Below are 24,607 nucleotides of genomic sequence, written 5' to 3'. Positions count from 1 at the left end.
TGACAAGATGGAAAAAGATGGCAACAACTCAGAGTGCACCATGTTCAGGATCAATGACCACAGACCTTCAGCACATTGCTTAGAACATTTCTTCTCACAGAAAAGCAAAACATCAGCTTTTAAACAGAAAAATACAAGCTCCCTCAAAGCTGGAACGGGTGCTAAGGAAAATATGCAGAATGAGAACAAATAAATGTTTGTGGATTTGTGCACAGCAGTATTTACAATCAGTGTTTCAGCAAAATAACCAGATTGCACAGTCTGACAAACTGTTGCTAATAAAATATTGCTAATGACCTAGCCCCAAACCACTCCCCAGCTGCAACCCATTCCCAAACCAACCCCCTAGGATCACGGACTAGCACCCCCCCACCCCCAACCAACCCCCAACAATTTCTGGGGCAGTGACGTTAATCAAAATTCTGCTGAGACTAATGGCTTCTTCAATAGGAAGTGAAATGCTCTGAACAAGAAGTCTTTCTTCCCATTTAGCCAAAGTGTTTCAGAATGATTCCCATCAGTTATAACTGTTTGGAGCCAATAAAGTTACACATCTTAGTCCAGAACAAGGTGCCCAGTTTCATCCTCTGGACGCAACAGAATTAGCATAAATGTGTTCATGGAATTGGAGGCAACCTACTGACGTGCGTAGGGAATTGGTGAGGAGAGTAGAGATAATGGTTATGTACTTCAACTGGCAGCACAAGACTGGTGGTGATCTGTACTGGGGCCTCAGCTTTTCACTATATTTATAAATCACTTAGTGAAAGGATTGAGAGCCATATATCCAAGTCTGCTGACAGGTCAGGTGGCAAAGTAAACAACACAAATGGAAGCAGAAAGATGTAAGGGGACATTTTGTTTTATTCTTTCATAGGATGTGGGTGCTCCTGGCAAGGCCAGCATTTATTGCCCATCCCTAATTGCCCATGAGAAGATGGTGGTGAGCTGCCTTCTTGAACCACTGCAGTCCATCTGGTGCAGGTACACCCAGGCTGCACAGTGGCGCAGTGGTTAGCACCACAGCCTCACAGCTCCAGCGACCTGGGTTCAATTCTGGGTACTGCCTGTGTGGAGTTTGCAAGTTCTCCCTGTGTCTATGTGGGTTTTTTCCGGGTGCTCCGGTTTCCTCCCACAAGCCAAAAGACTTGCAGGTTGGTAGGTAAATTGGACATTATAAATTGCCCCTAGTATAGGTAGGTGGTAGGGAAATATAGGGACAGGTGGGGATGTGGTAGGAATATGGGATTAGTGTAGGATTAGTATATATGGGTGGTTGATGGTCGGCACAGACTCGGTGGGCCGAAGGGCCTGTTTCAGTGCTGTATCTCTAAACTAAACTAAGTGCTGTTAGGGAGGTAGTTCCAGGATTTTGATCCAGTGACAGTGAAGAAACGGCAATACAGTTCTAGGTGAGGATGGTGTGACTTGGAGGGGAACTTGCAGGTGATGATGTTCCCATTCATCTGCTGTCCTTGTCCTTCGAGGTGGAAGAGGTCACGGGTTTGGAAGGTGCTGTTGAAGGAGTGTGATGTGTTGCTGCAGTGCATCTTGTAGATGGTACACACTGCTGCCACTGTGCATTGGTGGTGGAGGGAGTGAATGTTTAAGGTGGTGGATGGGGTGCTGATCAAGCGGACTGCTTTGTCCTGGATGGTGTGAAGACTCCTGAGTGTTGTTGGAGCCACACTCATCCAAGAAAGTGGAGAGTATTCCATCACACACCTGATTTGTGCCTTGTAGACGGTCAGAAAATGGAAGGGAGGGAGGAAGTCAAGAAAATTACAATCACCAGGGAAGTGGTACTGAGCAAATTGTTGGAGCTGTGGGCTGACAAGTCCCCAGGTCCTGATGAACTTCACCTTAGGGTCTTGAAAGAAGTGGCTAGTGAGATAGTTGATGCGATGGTTTTGATTTTCCAAAATTCCCTAGATTTGGGGATGGTTCCATTAGTTTGGAAAATAGCCAATATAATTCCTTTATTCAAAAAGGGAGAAAGACAAAAAGCAGAAAACTACAGACCAGTAAGCTTAACATCTGTCTTAGGGAAAATGTTAGAAGTTATTATTAAAGACCTTATAGCAGGGCACTTAGAAAAATTCAAGATGATCAGGCAGAGTCAACATGGTTTTGTGAAAGGGAAATCATGTTTAACCAATTTATTGGAGTTCTTTGAAGAAGTAACATGTGCTGTGGATAAAGGGGAACTGGTGGATGTACTGTATTTAGATTTCCAAAAGGCATTTGATAAGGTGCCACATCAAAGGTTATTGCAGAAAATAAAAGCTCATGCTATAGGGGTAACATTTTGGCATGGATAAAAGATTGGCTGGCAAACAGAAAACAGAGAATAGGCATAAATGGGTCATTTTCTGGTTGGCAAGATGTAATGAGTGGTGTGCTGGGGCCTCAACTTTTTACAATTTATATAAAATGACCTGGATGAAGGGACCAAAGGTATGGTTGCTAAATTTGCTGTTGAGACAAAGATAGGTAGGAAAATAAGTTGTGAAGAGGACATAAGGAGGCCACAAAGGGATATAGATAGGTTAAGTGAATGGGCAAAGATCTGGCAAATGGAGTATAATGTGAAAAAATGTGAAATTGTCCATTTTGGCAGGAAGAATAAAAAAGGAGCCGATTATCTAAATGGTGAGAGACTGCAGAGCTCTGAGATGCAGAGGGATCTGGGTGTCGCAAAAGGTTAGTATACAGGTACAGCACATAATTAGGAAAGCTAATAGAATGTTATAATTTATTGGGAGGGGAATTGAAGACAGGGCATTGGTGAGATCACATCTGGAGTACTGTGTGCAGTATTGGTCTCCTTATTTAAGGAAGGATGTAAATGTGTTGGAAGCAGTTCAGAGACGGTTTACTTAGACTAATACCTGGAATGGGCAGGTTGTCTTATGAGGAAAGGTTGGACAGGTTAGGTTTGTATCTGCTGGAGTTCAGAAGAGTAAGAGGCGACTTGATTGAAACATATAAGATTCTGAGGGGTCTTGATAGGGTGGATGCGGAAAGAATGTTTCCTCTTATGGGAGAATCTAGAACTAGGGGTCACTGTTTAAAAATAAGGGGTCGCCCATTTAAGACGAGATGAGGAGAAATTTTTTCTCTTAAGGTCGTGAGTCTTTGGAACGCTCTTCCTCAAAAGGCAGTGGAAGCAGAGTCTTTGAATATTTTTAAGGCAGAGGTAGATAGATTCTTGATAAACAAGGGGGTGAAAGGTTATTGGGGGTAGGCGAGAATGTGGAATTGAGCTACAATCAGATCGGCCTTGTCTTATTGAGTGGCAGACCAGGCTTGAGGGGTCGAGTGGCCTACTCCTACTCCTAATTTGTATGCTGTACGTTCGTACACATGATAGGCTTTGGGGAGTCAGGAAGTGAGTAACTAGCCGCAGAATTCCCAGTCTCAAAGATTAAGACAACGTTTGGGCAAAACTGTGCCAGTTGGAGTTCAAAGTGGGAAAGGGTGGGCTCATCTATTTTCGACCTAAGAAAAATAGATCAGAGTATTTTCTAGATGACAAGAAGATAGGAACAGTCGAGGAGCAGAGAGATTTGGGGGTCCAAATAAAGGAATCACTAAAAGCTGGTGGGCAGTACAAAAATAATTTTAAAAGGGCAAATGGAATGTTGGCCTTTGTATTCCAACCACCTTGAGATGAAGAAGTGGAAGATATGCTTCAGTTGTATAAAGTTCTGATTATTCTCCATCTGGTGTACTGCACTCAGTTCTGGACACCGCATCTCAGGAAGGATAAGAAAAAGGAGCAGGAGTAGACCATATGGTCCCTCAAGCCTGCTGCACCATTCAATACAATAATGGCTGATCTTCTGCCTCAACTCCACTTTCCCACCCACTCCTATATCCCTCTCAACCTTAAAAGATACTCAACAATGGAGTGTCCACAACTCTCTGGGGTAGACAATTCCAAAGATTCACAACTCTTTGAGTGAAGAAATTTATCCTCAGCTCTGTCCTAAATGATCGCCCCCCTTATCTTGAGACTGTGCCCACGTGTCCTAGATTCCCCAAATGGGGAAACCAACCTCTCAGTGTCTACCATGTCAAGTCCCTTCATAATCTTGTATGTTTCAATGAGATCACCTCTCAATCTTCTAAACTCCAAAGAGTACAGGCGCAATTTACTCAGCCTCTCATCATACAACAACCCTCTCATCCCAGGAACCAATCTAGTGAATCTCTGCTGTACTGCCTTCAATGCAAATATATCCTTCCTTAAATATGGAGACCAAAACTGCACACAGTATTCCAGATGTGATCTCACCAAAACCCTGTATAATTGTAGCAAGACTTTCTTATTCTTATACTCCAATCCCCTTGCAATAAAGGTCAACCTGCCATGTGCCTTCCTAATTGCTCGCTGTGCCTCCATGCCAACTTTGTGTGTTCCTTGTACAAGTACGTCCAAATCTCTCTGAAAATTAACATTTACAAGTTTCATGCCTTTTAAAAAATACTCTGCTCTTGTATTCTTACTACCAAAGTGAATACCTCACACTTCCCCACATTATACTTCATCTGCCACCTTGTTGCCCACTCACTTAACCTACCAAAGTCTCTTTGCAGCCTCTTGTGCCCTCCTCACAGATTACATTTCTCCTAACTTTGTATCGTCAGCAAACATGGATAGCTTACTCTGGGTCTCTTCGTCTAACTCATTAATATAGATTGTAAATAGCTGAGGCTGCAGCACTGACCCTTACGGCACGCCACTAGTCACAGCCTGCCAACTTGAAAATGCCCCATTTATCCCTACACTCCATTTCCTGTCTGTTAAACAATCCTCTATCCAGGCCAATATATTACCCCCAACTCCATGAGCCCTTATCTTGTGTATTAGCATTTTGTGTGGCACCTTATCGAATGCCTTTTGCATATTCAAGTATACTATATTTACTGAACATAGAACAGTACAGCACAGTACAGGCCGTTCGGTACAGCACAGTACAGGCCGTTCGGCCCACAATGTTGTGCCGAACTTTTAACCTACTCTAAGATCAAACTAACTGCCTACCCTTCATTCCACTATCGTCCATGTACCTATCCAAGAGTCGCTTAAATGTCCCTAATGTATCTACTTCTACTACCACCGCTGGCAGCGCATTCCACGCACCCACCACTCTCTGTGTAAAGAACATACCTCTGACATCTCCCCGAAACCTTCCTCCAATCACCTTAAAATTATGCCCCCTGGTGATAGCCCTTTCCGCCCTGGGAAAAAGTCTCTGGCTTTCAACTCTATCTATGCCTCTCATCATCTTGTACCCCTCTATCAAGTCACCTCTCATCCTTCTTCGCTCCAATGAGAAAAGCCCTAGCTCCCTCAATCTTTCTTCGTAAGACATGCCCTCCAGTCCAGGCAGCATCCTGGTAAATCTCCTCTGCACCCTCTCTAAAGCTTCCACATCCTTCCTATAATGAGGCGACCAGAACTGAACACAATATTCCAAGTGTGGTTGAACCAGGGCCTTATAGAGCTGCAGCATAACCTCACGGCTCTTAAACTCAATCCCCCTGTTAATGAAAGCCAACACACCATACGCCTTCTTAACAACCCTATCAACTTGGGTGGCAACTTTGAGGGATCTATGCACATGGACCCCAAGATCCCTCTGTTCCTCCACACTACCAAGAATCCTGTCTTTAAGCCTGTACTCTGCATTCAAATTCGACCTTCCAAAATGAATCACTTCACACTTTTCCAGGTTGAACTCCATCTGCCACTTCTCAGCCCAGCTCTGCATCCTGTTAATGTCCCGTTGCAACCTACAACAGCCCTCCACACTATCCACAACTCCAGCAACCTTCGTGCCATCGGCAAACTTGCTAACACAGCCTTCCACTTCCTCGTCCAAGTCATTTATAAAAATCACAAACAGCAGAGGTCCCAGAACAGATCCCTGTGGAACACCACTGGTCACCGAGCTCCAGGCTGAATAATTTCCATCCACTACCACCCTCTGTCTTCTATGGGCCAGCCAATTTTGTATCCAGACAGCCAACTTTCCCTGTATCCCATGCCTCCTCACTTTCTGAATGAGCCTACCATGGGGAACCTTATCAAACGCCTTGCTAAAATCCATATACACCACATCCACTGCTCTTCCTTCATCAATGTGTTTTGTCACATCTTCAAAGAATTCAATAAGGCTGGTGAGGCATGACCTGCCCCTCACAAAGCCATGCTGACTGTCTCTAATCAAACTATGCTTTTCCAAATAATCATAAATCCTGTCTCTCAGAATCCTCTCCAATAATTTGCCCACTACCGACGTAAGACTGACTGGTCTATAATTCCCAGGGTTATCCCTATTCCCTTTCTTGAACAAGGGAACAACATTTGCCACCCTCCAATCATCCGGTACTACTACAGTGGACAGTGAAGACGCAAAGATCATCGCCAAAGGCGCAGCAATCTCTTCCCTCGTTTCCCGTAATATCCTTGGGTATATCCCGTCTGGCCCCGGGGACTTATCTGTCCTCATATCGTTCAAAATTTCCAGCACATCCTCCCTCTTAACCTCAACCTGTTCGAGCATATCAGCCTGTTCCGCACTGTCCTCACAAACGACCAGGTCCCTCTCACTAGTGAATACTGAAGCAAAGTATTCATTTAGGACCTCCCCTACCTCCTCCGACTCCAGGCACAAGTTCCCTCCACTATCCCTGATCGGCCCTACCCTCACTCTGGCCATCCTCTTGTTCCTCACATAAGTGTAGAATGCCTTGGAATTTTCCTTAATCCTATCCGCCAAGACTTTTTCATGTCCCCTTCTAGCTCTCCCAAGTCCATTCTTCAGTTCTTTCCTGGCTACCTTGTAACCCTCTAGAGCCCTGTCTGATCCTTGCTTCCTCAACCTTAAGTAAGCTTCCTTCTTCCTCTTGACTAGCTGTTCCACATCTCTTGTCATCCAAGGTTCCTTCACCCTACCATCCCTTCCTTGCCTCATCGGGACAAACCTATCCAGCAGTCGCAGCAAGTGCTCCCTAAACAACCTCCACATTTCTGTCGTGCATTTCCCTGAGAACATCTGATCCCGATTTATGCTCCCCAGTTCCCGCCTAATAGCATTGTAATTCCCCCTCCCCCAATTAAATATTTTCCCACTAAAATAAAAGCAAAATACTGCGGATGCTGGAAATCTGAAATAAAAACAAGAAATGCTGTAGTGTCACACGGACTGAACATTGAGTTCAATAATTTCAGAGCATGACAGCCCCCCATTTTACTTTCATTTTTAGTTATTTTTTCTTCTTTCTTTTTACATTCTTTTTTACATTTTTTACAATCTTTTTTTTGCATTTATTTCATTTCATCCTAGTTTGTTCAGTTTGCTTACTCACTGTTTTTTTCAGGTTTGCACTTGCTGCTGTTCAATATTCAGTGTATTAACACCTAATTTGTACTAATGCTTTGTCTTTCAACACACCATTAACATATTGTTTGCCTTTGCTCCGTGACCTTTTGGTCAGCTATGCGGCCTGGTCCAATCTAGACTTCCTTTGTTACCTCTTGCCCCACCCCCACCTCACTTGCTTATAACCTGTGACTTTTCTAATATTTGTCAGTTCCGATGAAGGGTCACTGACCCGAAACGTTAACTCTGCTTCTCTTTCCACAGATGCTGCCAGACCTGCTGAGTGGTTCCAGCATTTCTTGTTTTTATTTTAAATATTTTCCCATCCCGTCTGCTCCTGTCCCTCTCCATGACTATAGTAAAGGTCAGGGAATTGTGATCACTATCACCAAAATGCTCTCCCACCGAGAGATCTGTCACCTGGCCTGGTTCGTTGCCAAGCACCAAGTCCAACATAGCCTCCCCTCTAGTCGGCCTATCTACATATTGAGTCAGGAAACCTTCCTGGACACACCTGACAAAAACTGCTCCATCCAAACTATTTGCACAAAGGAGGTTCCAATCAATATTAGGGAAGCTGAAGTCACCCATGACTACAACCCTGTTACTTCTGCACCTTTCCAAAATCTGCCTCCCAATCTGTTCCTCCGTGTCTCTGTTGTTATTGGGTGGTCAATAGAAAAATCCCAACAAAGTGACTGCTCCTTTCCTGTTTCTGATTTCCACCCATAATGACTCAGTAGACAAACCCTCCTTGACGACCTCCCTTTCTGCAGCTGTGATACTATCCCTGATTAGCAATGCCACTCCCCCACCTCTTTTACCTCCCTCCCTATTCCTTTTGAAACATCTAAACCCCGGAACATCCAACATCCATTCCTGCCCCTGTGATATCCACGTCTCCGTAATGGGCACAACATCATAGCTCCAAGTACTGATCCATGCTCTAAGTTCATCACCCTTATCCCTGACACTTCTTGCGTTAAAATAGACACACTTCAACCCATCATACTGGCTGCAACTTTGTTGTGTCAATTGTCTAACCTTCCTCGCAGACTCTCTGCACTCTGTATCTGCCTGTTCAACAGCTACCCCATCCACTGATCCGTAGCTCTGGTTCCCATCCCCCTGCCAAACTAGTTTAAACCCTCCCGAAGAGCTCTAGCAAACCTCCCGCCCAGGATATTGGTGCCCCTCCAGTTCAGATGCAACCCGTCCTTCTTGTACAGGTCCCACTTTCCCCAGAAGGTATCCCAATGATCCACATATCTGAAGCCCTCCCTCCTACACCAGTTCTGTAGCCACGTGTTCAGCTGCACTCGCTCCCTGTTTCTAGCCTCACTAGCACGTGGCGCCGGTAACAATCCTGAGATTACTACTCTGCTCGTCCTGCCTTTCAGCTTCCAACCTAACTCCCTATATTCGCTTTTCAGGTCCTCATCCCTTTTCCTAGCTATGTCATTGGTACCGATATGTACCACGACCTCTGGCTGATCCCCCTCCCCCTTAAGAATCCTGTAGACTCGATCCGAGACATCCCTGACCCTGGCACCTGGGAGGCAACATACCATCCGGGAATCTCGTTCACGACCATAGAATCTCCTGTCTGTTCCTCTAACCATTGAATCTCTTATCACTGTCGCTCTCCTATTCTCCCCCCTTCCCTTCTGAGCCACTGAGCCAGACTCAGTGCCAGAGATCTGGCCACTGTGGCTTTCCCCTGGTAGGTCGTCCCCCCCCAACTGCATCCAAAACGGTATACTTATTATTGAGCGCAACGGCCACAGGGGATCCCTGCACAGTGCACCTATTCCCTTTCCCTCCCATGACTGTCACCCAGCTACCTTTATCCTGTAACTTCGGTGTCACTACTTCCCTATAACTGCTCTCTATCACCCCCTCAGCATCCTGAATGATCCGAAGTTCATCCAGCTCCAGTTCCCTCACGCGGTCTGCGAGGAGCTGGAGTTGGGTGCACTTCTCACAGGTGAAGTCAGCAGGGACACAAGTGGTGACCCTTACCTCCCACATCCTGCAAGAGGAGCATGCAACTGCCCTAGCTTCCATCCCCTCCGCACTAAATTGACAACAGAGATTTTAAAAAAATGGAAAACCTTACCTTACCAAAACCCTCCACACAAGAGTCCTTTTTTATGGTTAGAGGAGGAGGATGGGTGGGAGACACTACACGTGTAGTGTTTTGGGTTTAGCCTACATCCTCATAAAACTCGAATACATTTGTGAAACATACTTTCCCTTTTGTAAAACCATGTTGACTTTGTCAGATCATACTATGATTTTCTAAGTGCATTAAGACTTTCTTAATAATAGATTCCAGCATTTTCCTCACAAATGATGTCAGGCTAACTGGCCTGCAGTTCCCCATTTTCTCTCTGCCTTCTTTCTTGAATAGCAGTAGTACATTTGCTAACTTCCAATCCACTGGGACGATACTAGAATCTAAGGACTTTTGGAAAATCATAACCAGTGCATCCAACATCTCTGCAGCTACCTCTTTTAGAACCCTAGGATGTGGGCCATCAGGTCTTGGGGATGTTGGATTTCGCCCCTTAAGCTTCTCCAATACTTATTCTTTGTTGATATTAATTACCTTAAGTTCCTCACTCTTATTAGCCCCTTGGTTACTCACTTATGGCATGTAATTTGTGTCTTCTAATGCGAAGACAGACACAAAATATTTGTTCAACATCTGTCATTTACTTTAGCTACTTTTTATACACTTGTAAAAGCTCTTACAGTCTGTTTTTATATTCCTGGCTGGTTTACTCTCATATCCTATTTTTTCAGATTCTATATGTTGGTCTTGGAGGGATTTCAGCATAGATTCAGACACGGAGACTAAAAAGATTAAGTTATGAGGACAGATTGCATAGTCTAGGCTTATATTCTCTTGAATATCGAAGATTGTGATCTGAATGAGGTATTTAAGATGAACAAAGCAATCGACAGCACACAGAGAAACTACCGTCTCTGACTGGGGAGATCAGAACAAGAGGGAGTTCAGAACAACCTAAAAAATAGAACTAGGTCATTCAGTGGTAGTCAGGAAGCATTTCTTCACACAAAGGGTAGTGGAAATCTGGAACTTTCTCCCCCAAAAAGCTGTTGAGGCTGGGGGTCAATTGAAAATCTCAAAACTAAGCGATAGATTTTTGTTAGCAAGGGTATTAAGTAAGGGTTTTGGAATCAAGACGGATAGATGCTGTTAAGACACAGAGCAGCCATGATCTAACTATGTTGGATTTGGTGCTTGGCAACGAACCAGGCCAGGTGGCAGATCTCTCGGTGGGAGAGCATTTTGTTGATAGTGATCACAACTCCCTGACCTTTACTATAGTCATGGAGAAGGATAGGAGCAGACGGAATGGGAAAATATTTAATTAGGGGAGGGGGAATTACAATGCTATTAGGCAGGAACTGGGGAGCTTAAATTGGGAACAGATGTTCTCAGGGAAATGCACAGGTTGTTTAGGGAGCACTTGCTGTGACTGCTGGATAGGTTTGTCCCGATGAGGCAAGGAAGGGATGGTAGGGTGAAGGAACCTTGGATGACAAGAGATGTGGAACAGCTAGTCAAGAGGAAGAAGGAAGCTTACTTAAGGTTGAGGAAGCAAGGATCAGACAGGGCTCTAGAGAGTTACAAGGTAGCCAGGAAGGAACTGAAGAATGGACTTAGGAGAGCTAGAAGGGGACATGAAAAAGTCTTGGCGGATAGGATTAAGGAAAATCCCAAGGCGTTCTACACTTATGTGAGGAACAAGAGGATGGCCAGAGTGAGGGTAGGGCCGATCAGGGATAGTGGAGGGAACTTGTGCCTGGAGTCGGAGGAGGTAGGGGAGGTCCTAAATGAATACTTTGCTTCAGTATTCACTAGTGAGAGGGACCTTGTCGTTTGTGAGGACAGCATAAAACAGGCTGATATGCTCGAACAGGTTGATGTTAAGAAGGAGGATGTGCTGGAAATTTTGAAAGACATGAGGATAGATAAGTCGCCGGGGCCAGACGGGATATACCCAAGGTTATTACGGGAAGCGAGGGAAGAGATTGCCGCGCCTTTGGTGATGATCTTTGCGTCCTCACTGTCCACTGGAGTAGTACCAGATGATTGGAGAGTGGCAAATGTTATTCCCTTGTTCAAGAAAGGGAATAGGGATAACCCTGGGAATTACAGACCAGTCAGTCTTACGTCGGTGGTGGGCAAATTATTGGAGAGGATTCTGAGAGACAGGATTTATGATTATTTGGAAAAGCATAGTTTGATTAGAGATAGTCAGCATGGCTTTGTGAGGGGCAGGTCATGCCTCACAAGCCTTATTGAATTCTTTGAGGATGTGACAAAACACATTGATGAAGGAAGAGCAGTGGATGTGGTGTATATGGATTTTAGCAAGGCGTTTGATAAGGTTCCCCATGGTAGGCTCATTCAGAAAGTAAGGAGGCATGGGATACAGGGAAATTTGGCTGTCTGGATACAGAATTGGCTGGCCTGATACAGAATTGGCTGGCCCACAGAAGACAGAGGGTGGTAGTAGATGGAAAATATTCAGCCTGGAGCTCGGTGACCAGTGGTGTTCCGCAGGGATCTGTTCTGGGACCTCTGCTCTTTGTGATTTTTATAAATGACCTTGATGAGGAAGTGGAAGGCTGGGTTAGTAAGTTTGCCGATGACACAAAGGTTGCTGGAGTTGTGGATAGTGTGGAGGGCTGTTGTAGGTTGCAACGGGACATTGACAGGATGCAGAGCTGGGCTGAGAAGTGGCAGATGAAGTTCAACCTGGAAAAGTGTGAAGTGAGTCATTTTGGAAGGTCGGATTTGAATGCAGAATACAGGCTTAAAGACAGGATTCTTGGTAGTGTGGAGGAACAGAGGGATCTTGGGGTCCACGTCCATAGATCCCTCAAAGTTGCCACCCAAGTTGATAGGGTTGTTAAGAAGGCGTATGGTGTGTTGGCTTTCATTAACAGGGGGATTGAGTTTAAGAGCCGTGAGGTTATGCTGCAGCTCTATAAAGCCCTGGTTAGACTGCACTTGGAATATTGTGTTCAGTTCTGGTCGCCTCATTATAGGAAGGATATGGAAGCTTTAGAGAGGGTGCAGAGGAGATTTACCAGGTGCTGCCTGGACTGGAGGGCATGTCTTACGAAGAAAGGTTGAGGGAGCTAGGGCTTTTCTCATTGGAGCGAAGAAGGATGAGAGGTGACTTGATAGAGGGGTACAAGATGATGAGAGGCATAGATAGAGTGGATAGCCAGAGACTTTTTCCCAGGGCGGAAAGGGCTATCACCACGGGGCATAATTTTAAGGTGATTGGAGGAAGGTTTCGGGGAGATGTCAGAGGTATGTTCTTTACACAGAGAGTGGTGGGTGCGTGGAATGCACAGCCAGCGGTGGTAGTAGAAGCAGATACATTAGGGACATTTAAGCGACTCTTGGATAGGTACATGGATGATAGTAGAATGAAGGGTATTGTAGGTAGTTTGATCTTAAGAGTCGGTTAAAGGGTCGGCACAACATCGTGGGCTGAAGGGCCTGTACTGTGCTGTACTTTTCTATGTTTTATGTTCTAACTGAATGATGGAACAGGCTCGAAGGATTGAATGGTCTCCCCTTGTGCAGATTGCAAGCTGAGTATGGAGATTCGAGTTTGGTGAGTGGAGAGTTCGGTGAAGGGGGAGGTGGTGCTCCATTTTCCGACATTTTTTCTACATTTTTAACCCCCCCAGTATTTGGTTCTTGCTTTGGTGCAGTGAAAGGAGCTATTTGGTGAGTTCCTGGTCAGCTACTCTACTTATAATAAATAGTCTGTAAATTTAAGGTATGGCAGAACAGCTCTGCTGAGTGGAATGTACAGCCTGTGGCATGTGGGAAGTCCTGGACGCACCATGTGTCCTCGACAAACACATCTGCAGGAAGTGTCACCGGCTGCAGGACGCTTGAGCTCCAGGTTTCGGAACTCGAACGGCCGCTGGAGTCGCCGTTGTGCATCTGCGAGGTGGAGGACCATGTGGATAGCACGTTTAAGGAGGTGGGCACACCGCACGTTAGGAGCATGCAGGCAGAGAGGGAATGGGTGACTGCCAGGCAGTCTAAGAGAACCAGGCAGGTATTGCAGCAGTCCCCTGATATGATCTCACTCGCGACTCGGTTTTCCATTTTTTATACTGGTGAAGGTGATGGTTCTTCAGTGGAGTGCAGTCACAGCCAAGCTTGTGGCATCACAGGTGGCTCAGCTGCACAAGAAGGGAGGCAGAAGAGTGGAAGAGCAGTAGTGATAGGGGATTCGTTAGTTAGGGGAACAGACAGGCGTTTCTGCGGTTTGAGCGATTGAACACGTGGTTGGAGAACTGGTGTAGAAGGGAGGGCATCAGATTTCTGAGACATTGGGACTGGTTCTGGGGCAGCTGGGACCTGCACAAGATGGACGGGTTGCATCTTAGCAGGACTGGGACGAATATCCTCGCAAGGAGGTTTGCTAGTGCTGTTGGGGAGGGTTTAAACTAAATTGTCAGGGGGGATGGGAACCTGAGAGAGAGCTCAGATTGGAGGGAAGCAAAACTGGTAACTTATCAGGGGTGTGGGAACCAGGCACATGTATCAGAGAGGAATACCGAGGAGCACAGAATACTGGGAGAGATAGATAGCACAAGAGTAGGCAATAGTAAGTTATTAGGTGGGGTCAGAGTAAGGGAGAAAATAATCATGTCTGAATCAGGGTTAATGTGCATTTATTTGAATGCACGGAGTGTGGTTAATAAGACTGGTGAGGAACACGCGCAGATTGCCATGTGGAAATATGATTTTGTGGCTATAACAGAGACCTGGCTCAAAGACGGGCAGGACTGGGTGTTAAATATTCCTGGATACAAGGTGTTTGGGAAAGATAGGAAAGGGAAAAAAGGGGGAGGGTGGTGGTATTGATCAAGGAGGGCATTGCAGTGCTGGAGAAAAAGAATGTCCCAGAGGGGTTGAGGACAGAATCAATTTGGCTACAGCTAAGGAACAAAAAAGGTGGGGTTACATTGCTCGATGTTGTCTATAGGCCACCAGCTAGTGGGAAGGACGTGGAGGAACAAATTTGAAAGGAAATTAGAAAGGTGCAAAAATGTTAGGGTAGTTAGAATGGGGGACTTTAATTATCCAAACATAGACTGGGATAATAGTAGTGTAAAGGGCAGTAAGGGGCAAGAGTTCCTAGAGTGTGTTCAGGAAAATTTTCTGCAACAGTATGTTGCTAGTCCAATGAGAAAGGAGGCACTGCTAGACCTGGTTCTTGGAATGAGGTGGACCAACTGGATCAAGTATCAGTAGGAGAGCATTTAGGGGATCGTGATTATTGTATCATAAGGTTTGGCTCACTATGGAAAAGGACAAAGAGCAATCCAGGGTAAGAATAATTAACTGGGGGAAAGCCAACTTCAATGGGATAAGAATGGAGCTGGGATGAATAAATTGGAGTCAAAAGCTGGCAGGAAAACCAGTAGCTGAACAACCTTCAAAGAAGAGATCGCTAGGGCGCAGTCAAGGTCTGTTCCCTCGAAGGGGAAAAGTAGGGCAAACAAATCCAGAGCTCCCTGGATGACAAAAGAGGTAGAGATTAAGATAAAGAAGAAAAAGTATGCTTATGAGAGATACCAGGTAGAAAATACTATTGAGAACCAGGCTGAATATAGAAGGTCCCGGTTGGGGGGGGGGGGGGGGGGGGGGGGTGGGAAGTGAAAAAGCAAATAAGAGAAGCAAAGAGAGAGCATGAAAAGTGACTGGCAGCTAGCATTAAAGGAAATCCCAAAGTTTTCTATAGGCATATAAATAGTAAAAGGGTGGTAAAAGGAGGAGTGGGGCCGATTAAGGACCAGGAAGCGGATTTACACATGGAGGCAGAGGACATAGCTGAGGTATTAAATCAATACTTTGCATCTGTCTTTACCAAGGAAGAAGCTGCAACCCAAGCAATGTTGAAAGAGGAGGTATGTCAGACACCAGAGGGGTTTAAAATTGATAACGAGGATGTATTAGATTGGCTGTCTGTACTTAAAAGTGGATAAAGCACCAGGACTAGATGAGATGCATCCATGGATACTGAGAGAAGTGAGGGTGGAAATCGCAAAGGCACTGGCCATAATTTTTCAGTCTTCCTTAGACTCTGGGGTGGTGCCAGAGGACTGGAGGATTGCAAACATTACATCCTTGTTCAAAAAAGGGTGTAAAGATAAGCACAGCAACTACAAGCCAGTCAGTTTAACTTCGGTGGTGGGAAAACGTCGAGAAAAAATAATTCGGAACAAAATCAATCGTCACATCAACAAATGCGAGTTAATTACGGAAAGTCAGCATGGATTTCTTAAGGGAAAATCATGTTTAACTAACTTGCTGGAGTTTTTTCAGGAGGTAACAGAGAGGGTTGATGAGAGTAATGCTGTTGATGTGGTGTACATGGACTTTCAAAAGGCATTTGATACAGTGCCACACAATAGACTTGTGAGCAAACTTGTAGCTCATGGAATAAAATGGACAGGAGCAACATGGATATGAAATTGGCTGAGTGACAGGAAACTAAGAGTAGTGGTGAATGGATGTTTTTCGGACTGGAGGAAGGTTTGCAGTGAAGTTCCCCAGGGATCACTGTTGGGACCCTTCCTTTTCCTGACATATATTAATGACCTAGATCTTGGTGTACAGGGCACAATTTCAAAGTTTGCAGATGAGACGAAACTTGGAAGCATTGTGAACTGTGAGGAGGATAGTGTAAAACTTCAAAAGGACATAGACAAGTTGGTGGAATGGGCAGACAGGTGGCAGATGAAGTTCAATGCAGAGAAATGTGAAATGATTCATTTTGGTTGGAAGAACAGGGATAGACAATATAGAATAAAGGGTACAATTCTCAAGTGGGTGCAGGAGCAGAGGGACCTAGGTGTACATGGGCATAAGTCATTGAAGGTGGCAGGACAGGTTGAGAGAGTGGTTAATAAAGCATACAAAGAACAGTACAGCACAGGAACAGGCCATTCGGCCCTTCAAGCCTGCGCCGATCTTGATGCCCGTCTAAACTAAAACCTTCTGCACTTCCGGGGACCGTATCCCTCTATTCCCATCCTATTCATGTATTTGTCAAGATGCCTCTTAAACGTTGCGATCGTACCTGGTTCCACCACCTCCCCGGCAGCAAGTTCCAGGCACTCACCACCCTCTGTGTAAAGAACTTGCCTCGCACATCCCCTCTAAACTTTGCTCCTCGCACCTTAATCCTGTTTCCCCTAGTAACTGACTCCTCCACCCTGGGAAAAAGCTTCTGACTATCCACTCTGTCCATGCCACTCATAACTTTGTAAACCTCTATCATGTCGCCCCTCCACCTCCGTCGTTCCAGTGAAAACAATCCGAGTTTTTCCAACCTCTCCTCATAGCTAATGCCCTCCAGACCAGGCAACATCCTGGTAAACCTCTTCAGTACCCTCTCCAAAACCTCCACGTTCTTCTGGTAGTGTGGCGACCAGAATTGCACGCAATATTCCAAGTGTGGCCTAACTAAAGTTCTGTACAGCTGCAGCATGACTTGCCAATTTTTATACTCTATGCCCCAACCGATGAAGGCAAGCATGCCGAATGCCTTCTTGACTACCTTATCCACCTGCGTTGCCGCTTTCAGTGACCTGTGGACCTGTACGCCCAGATCTCTCTGCCTGTCAATACTCCTAAGGGTTCTGCCATTTACTGTATACTTCCCACTTGTATTAGATCTTCCAAAATGCATTACCTCACATTTGTCCGGATGAAACTCCATCTGCCATTTCTCCGCCCAAGTCTCCAACCGATCTACATCGTGCTGTATCCTCTGACAATCCTCATCACTATCCGCAACTGCACCAACCTTTGTGTCGTCCGCAAACTTACTAATCAGACCAGCTACATTTTCCTCCAAATCATTTATATGTACTACAAAGAGCAAAGGTCCCAGCACTGATCCCTGTACAGTATCCTGGGCTTTATTAATAGGGGCATAGAGTACAAGAGCAAGAAAATTATGTTGAACTTGTATAAGACACTAGTTTGACCTCAGCTGGAGTATCGCGTCCAGTTCTGGGTGCCGCACTTTAGGAAAGACGTGAGGGCATTGAAGAGAGTACAGAAAAGATTCACGAGAATGGTTCCAGGGATGAGGAATTTCAGTTATGAAGATAGATTGGAGAAGTTAGGGCTGTTTTCCTTGGAGAAGATTGAGAGGTGATTTGATAGAGGTATTCAAAATCATGAGGGGTCTGGACAGAATAGATAGAGTGAAACTGTTCCCACTCCTGAAAGGATCGAGAATGAGAGGGCACAGATTTAAAGTATTTGGTAAGAAAAGCAAAAGTGCAGTTGATGTAGGTAACATGGATTTCAGCAAAGCCTTTGACAAGGTCCCACATGGGAGACTTATCAAGAAAGCAAATGCACATGGGATACAAGGTAACTTGATAAGGTGGATTCAAAATTGACTTAGCTGTAGGAGACAGAGAGTGATGACAGACGGCTGTTTTAGTGACTGGAAGCCAGTGTCCAGTGGCGTACCACAGGGATCTGTGTTGGGTCCCCTATTGTTTGTCATTTATATAAACGATATGTGGGGGGTAGGATCAGTAAGTTCGCGGATGACACAAAGATTGGCCGAGTGGTTAACAGTGAGGTGGAGTGTCTTAGGTTACAGGAAGATATAGACGGGATGGTCAAATGGTCAGAAAAGTGGCAGATGGAATTTAACGCTGAAAAGTGTGAGGTGATACACTTTGGAAGGAGTAATGTGACATGGAAGTATTCAATGAATGGCCTGACACTGGGAAGTTCCGAGGAACAAAGGGACCTTGGTGTGTTTGTGCATAGATCTCTGAAGGCAGAAGGACAGGTTAATAGGGTGATGAAAAAGGCATATGGGACACTTGCCTTTATCAATCGAGGCATAGATTACAAAAGCAGGGAGGTCATGTTGGAGTTGTACAGAACTTTGGGAAGGCCACAGCTGGAGTACTGTGTGCAATTCTGGTCGCCACATTATAGGAAGGATGTGATTGCATTGGAGGGGGTGCAGAGGCGATTCACCAGGATGTTGCCTTGGATGGAACATTTAAGCTATAAAGAGAGGTTGGATAGGCTTGGGTTGTTTTCACTGGAGCAGAGAAGACTGAAGGGTGACGTGATTGAGGTGTACAAGATTATGAGGGACATGTACCGGGTGGATAGGGAGAAGCTGTTCTTCTTAGTTGAAGGGTCAGTTACAAGGGGTCACAAGTTTAAGGTGAGGGGCAGGAGTTTTAAGGGGGATTTGTGGAAGAACTTTTTTACCCAGAGGGTGGTGACGGTCTGGAATGCCCTGCCTGGGAGGGTGGTAGAGGCAGATTGCCTCACATCCTTTAAAAAGTACCTGGATGAGCACTTGGCATGTCATAACATTCAAGGCTATGGGCCAAGTGCTGGCAAATGGGATTAGGTAGACAGGTCAGGTGTTTTAATGCATCGGTGCAGACTCGATGGGCCGAAGGGTCTCTTCTGCACTGTATTATTCTGTGATTCTGTGACATGAAGAAAGACTTTTTCATGCAGTGGGTGGTTAAGGTCTGGAATGCGCTTCCTGAGAGCGTGGTGGAGGCAGGTTCAACTGAAGCATTCAAAAGGGAATTAGACAATTATATGAAAAGGAAGAGTGTGTAGAGCTATGGGGAGAAGGCAGGGGTATGGAATTGAGGGAATTGCTCTTTCGGAGTGCCAATGCGGATACGATGGGCCGAATGGCTTCCTTCTGCACTGTAAGCATTCTGTGATTCTGTACCTAAGTTCCTACATGGAAGCAAAACAATGTTTCATTGAAAAATACAAATCTGCCTCAGTTTCAACTCAAAGCTTTGTCCTTATAAACAGAATAAACAGTCATATTCAATATAAAGCACACAGCTCAAGCACTCTGTCAAATCGTTGAAAAATGCATAATGCAAGTAAAATGTGTTTCTATACCTCTCAGCATCGCCGTCCTCCATGTGCGCCACTAAAAAAGAACAAATTATTAGTGCACTAGTAATAGGTACTAGCAACTAGATCACCAACTGACGCAGGCTACATCACCAATCCACCCAGACAATACAGGTGAGGTGGAAAATCTCTGGCTTCCTCATTTACAGGACATGAACGACAAATAAAGCAAATGTTTCCCCAGAAGGGAGAGGGGTTAAAACAGCTTGCGTAAAATAACTGAAAGGAGAGGCTTCTGTCTAGTTCTGTACTGTCCAATAGAAATCACTGACCATGTGCCTCTACAGCAGGCAATAATTTTAGCAGAAAAAGGCATTAAACACACAATATAGGTCATGTCCTTCACGTGTGTTCATTTAAAAATCTACCACCATTCAGTAACCAAGGACGTAAAACTCTCAACGATCAAACACTTGAAAGCTCTGCTTTTTGTCTGATCATTTTACCAACAAACACAAAAGGTGAATATCAATACTGAAATCACAAGTTCATTGGATGTGTCTATTACTCGTTTTTCAGTCATCAAATGTAATTATCGTCACACCTGGATTCCAAATTAGCCACGTGGACAGAAGCTGAGTCCACGAAAAGATCAGCCATGATCTTATTGAATGGCGGAGCAGGCTCGAGGGGCCGGACGGCCTACTCCTGCTCCTAGTTCTTATGATCTTATGATAATATATTGGACAACATTGATCTAGTCTTACTCTTCAAAACCAGCCACTGTCACTCATTTTTTTAAGCAGAGCTTATCCCTTAACCCAACTGTCTGAATGAATTGTGTTCTCCTTCCACTGCATTCTCTACTGCCCACTTCTTTGACCAGGAGTCCTCTGCCCAGACAGTGGACACTTTCTCCCATCTTCAGAATTCTCATTTCACCTGGACCTCTGGCCTCTTGCCCTCCCTAGATCTTTTCACATCAAGTAAAATGAGCAGAAAAATTGAGATGGCCATTCAAATCCACATTCTGTGACCTTGCAGCACTCTGCAACCCAGACATTGTCATTAAACCTGTTGACAAGGGAAAAGCAGTTGTTTGATGAATGGACCTTTACCTCATGGAGGCCGAACACCAACTCTCCGATACCTCCTCCTAGCTCATGATCCCATCATCCTACATCAAGCCACCGCTTCCCCAGACTGTCACAATCTCATCTGCTCTGGAGATCTTCCTCTCATGGCCTGCAACCACATAGTCCCCGAACCCCACACAGCCTGCTTCTACTTCCTTCCCAAGAGGACTGCCCTTTTCTCTGGCTTCTGAATTTGTTTAAAACTGTTAATCTCTACATCTTCCAGTTTCGATGAAAAATCATTGACTTGAAATGTTAGCTCTGTTTCTCTCTCCACAGATGCTGCCTGGCCTGCTGAGTGTTTTCCAGCCTTTTATTTCTTGAACACAGATGCAATGTCATTCAGCTTTTAATGGCATATATTATCATTTACATACATTGTTCAACAACACAAATTAATTCCAAACAAATTAAGCTCAATACCAACACTAAACATTTTGTTACTGTGCAGTGGATTTGGTTTAGTGTCTCAGTGTACTGGAGGATGGGATCCTTGGATTCATAGCAGTACACTCTGCTGTATACCTACAAACCTACATTACTGGACTCATTGTTAAAGATGCAACAATATGAAAGGTCATCAACATGATACATTTAACCCTAACTTTCTCTCCCCACAGATGTGCACTGAATCATAGAAATTTACAGCGCAAAGGAGACCATTCAGTCCATCATGCCTGTGCTGGCTCTTTGAAAAAGCAATCCCCACTTTTTGTTTGTAACCCAGTAAAGTTCCTCAGCGAGTACCTGTTCAACTCACTGTTAAAATTATTTATGGAATCAGCTGCCACTTTCTTTTCAGGTCGTGTTTTCTAGATCCTAACAACTCAGTGAGAAAAATTCTCATCTTTCCTCCAGATTGTTTGTTAATTATATCAAGATTATGACCTCTGCTTATTGACCCACTCACCAAGGGGAATAGTTTTTTTTCCATCAAAAACTCTCACTATTGTGAAAACCTCTATTAGGTCACCTCTTAATCCTCTCTGTTCTATGGCAAACAGTCCCAACTTTTCCAACCTCACTTTATAAATAAAGTCCCTCACCCTTGGTAATATCCTGCTAAACCTCCTCTGTATACTGTCTAAGGTCTTTACATCTTTCCTGAAATGTGGTGAACAGAACTGACCACAATACTTCAGCTGAGGCCAAACCAGTGACTTATACAATTTAGCTTAATCACTTTGCTATTATATTCTATAAACCCCTTTTTTAAAACAACTAGCCGAGATGCTTTTTTAACCACATTACCAACTTGCCCTTCCACCTTTAAGTATTTGTGGATATGAACATCAAGGTCTCTCCGCTCATTGACACTTTTCAAGTTTGTGCCATTTAAAGTATACCGTCTTTGCATATTGGTTCGCCAAAAGTGCAACACTGCACACTTTTCCACATTGAACTCCATCTGCCACACTTCTGCCCATTTCACCATGCTGTCCATGTCATCCTGAAGCCTACAACGATCAGCACCATCTACTACTTTGCCACGTTTCATAACATCTGCATTCTTTTATAATGCTGCTCCCTACACCTGAGTATATGTTGTTAATAAAATTTGCAAAAGAAATCAACCCAAAACTAATCCTTGAGGAAAAACCACTGCAAACCACCACCCCGTGAGAAAAACATCCATCCATCAGCACCACTCTTTGCTTCTTGCCACTGAGCCAATTCTGTAACCCGATGGTCACTTTCCGTCAATTCCATGGACCATCTTAAGAAGGCTCCTTTGTGGCACTTCGTCATATACCTGCCAATTCAAACTTTTGTTTATTTGTTCATGGGGTGTGGACATCATTGACAATGCCAGCATTTATTGCTCAAATGTAATTGCCCTTGAGAAGGCTGTGGTGAGCCACCTTCTGGAACTGCTGCTGGACTATGGTGCATGTACACCCTCAGTGCTGTTAGGGAGAGAGTTCCAGAATTTTGAAGGACAGTGAAGGAAGGGCAATATATTTCCAAGTCAAGATGGTGTATGACTTAAAGGGGAACTAGCAAGTGGTGGTATCTCCGCATCATACCCACCCCCTCCACCCAAGTGCTTGCTGCCCTTGTTCATCTCGGTGGTAGAGGGCACGGGTTTGGAAGGTGCTGTCGTTGCAGTGCACCTTGTAGATGGCATACACTGCTGTCACTGTGTGCAGGTGATCAGGTTAGTGAAGTTAAGTGGGGGATGGGTGTCAATCAAGTGAACTGCTTTGTCCTCGATGGTGTCAAGCTTCTTGAGTGTTGTTGGAGCTGCCCCCATCCAGACAAGTGGAGAGTATTCTATCACACTCCTGACTTGTGCCTTGTAGATGGCAGACAGGCTTTGGGGAGTCAGGAGGCGAGATACTCACCACAGAATTCCTAGCTTATGATTTGCTCTTGTAGCCACAGTATTTAAGTGGCTGGTCCAGTTAGGTTTATGGTCAACAGTGACATTCAGGAACATAGGAGCAGGAGTGGCCATTCGGCCAGTTGCGCCTATTCAGCCATTCAATTCGATCATGGCCGATCATCTACCTCAACACCGTTTTCCTGCACTATCCCCACATCCCTTGGTGCCATTAGTATCCAGATATCTATTGATTTCTGTCTTGAACATGCTCAATGATTGAGCTTCCACAGCCCTCCCAGGTAGAGAATTCCAAAGATTCACCACCTTCTGAGTGAAGAAATTCCTCCTCATCTCAGTCTTAAATGGCCTACTCCTTATTCTGAGACTACATCCCTAGTTTCACCAGCCAGGTGAAACATGCTACCCAGGATGTTGATGATGGGGAATCACCAACAGTAATGCAATTGAACATGAAGGGGAGATGGTTAGATTCTCTCTTGTTGGAGGGAGTCATTACCTGGCACTTGTGTTGCACAAAGTTCAAGGTCATCAGACACGGTTTGCCTTTAACAAATCCTTGCTAATTCTCCTTGATTAACCCATGTCTTACCAAATGAAAGTTTATTTTCCCTAAATCTCGAATCATAGAATGGTTACAGCATAGGAGGAGGCCATTCGGCCCGTCACATCCTTAGCTGCTATCTGTAAGAGCGACATAGCTAATCCCAGTCCCCCGCTCTTTTCCTGTAGCCCTGCAAATCTTTTTTCTTCAGGTGCTTAACCAAACCCTTTTTGAAAGTTCTGATTGTACCTACCTCCACTACATACTCGAGCGTTATTATAGCACAAAAAGGCAGGTATTTGGCCCATCGAGTCCATGCTGTCTCTCTATAGAGCAATCCAATCATTCCCATCCCCTACTCTATCCTTGTAGCCCCTGCAAGTTTATTTCCCTCAAGTGTACATCCAATTTCCTTTTGAAATCATTTGTCATTGCTCCTTCCATCACCCTCGTAGACAGCAAGTTCCAGGTCATTACCACTTGCTGCATAAAAAAGTACTTCCTTACATCCCTTCTCCATCTCTTCAAAACTTAAAATCCTCTGGTCCTTGTACCAGCTAATGGGAACAGCTTTTCTTTGTCTACTTTATCTAAACCTGTTATAATCTTGTACACCTCTACAAAATCTTTCCTCAATCTCATTTGCTGCAAGGAGAATAACCTCAGCTTCTCCAACCTAACCATGTAACTAAAATCCCTCATTTCTGGTCACTCTCCTCTGTACCCTTTCTGGAACCCTCACATCCTTCCTCGAGTGGTGACCAGAACTGGATGCAATACTCTAGTTGGGGCCTAACCAGAGCTTTATGAAGGTTCAGCATAACTTCCCTCCTTTTGTACTCAATGCCTCTATTTATGAAGCCCAAGATCCCATATGCTTTACTAACCACTTTCAATATGTCCTGCCACCTTCAAAGATCTATACACATGAACACCCCTCCCCTCGCCCCCGCACACTCTTTAGAACTTTGCCATTTAGTCTATATTGCCACTTCATATCCCTTCTGCCAAAATGCATCACCTTCTTCTCTGTATTAAATTCCATCTGCCACTTGTCTGCCCATTCTGCTAGCCTATCTATGTCCTGTTGCAGTTGATTGGTATCATCGTCACTGTCTGCCACACCTCCGAGTTTGGTATCATTGACAAATTTTGCTCTGTATTCCAATATCCAAGTAATTTTTATATGTACACATACATACACACGTATCAAAAAAGAAGTGGTCGTAA

At 44.7% G+C, this 24,607-nt stretch overlaps 1 protein-coding gene across 2 annotated transcripts in view; it reads right to left on the bottom strand.

Moving 5' to 3' along the window:
- retreg3 (reticulophagy regulator family member 3) overlaps window positions 1–24,607 on the bottom strand; it is a 50,736-nt gene that overhangs the window by 18,291 nt on the left and 7,838 nt on the right. For both annotated transcript variants that reach the window (XM_068013704.1, XM_068013705.1), the window contains exon 3: window positions 19,399–19,429. In XM_068013704.1, coding sequence (XP_067869805.1) covers window positions 19,399–19,429 — 31 coding nt within the window. The remainder of the gene's footprint in view (window positions 1–19,398; window positions 19,430–24,607) is intronic.

The sequence above is a fragment of the Heterodontus francisci genome, chromosome 33 (assembly GCF_036365525.1).
Source record: "Heterodontus francisci isolate sHetFra1 chromosome 33, sHetFra1.hap1, whole genome shotgun sequence".
In the NCBI taxonomy this organism is placed as follows: Eukaryota; Metazoa; Chordata; class Chondrichthyes; order Heterodontiformes; family Heterodontidae; genus Heterodontus; species Heterodontus francisci.
This window is presented reverse-complemented; position numbering and strand designations above follow the sequence as displayed.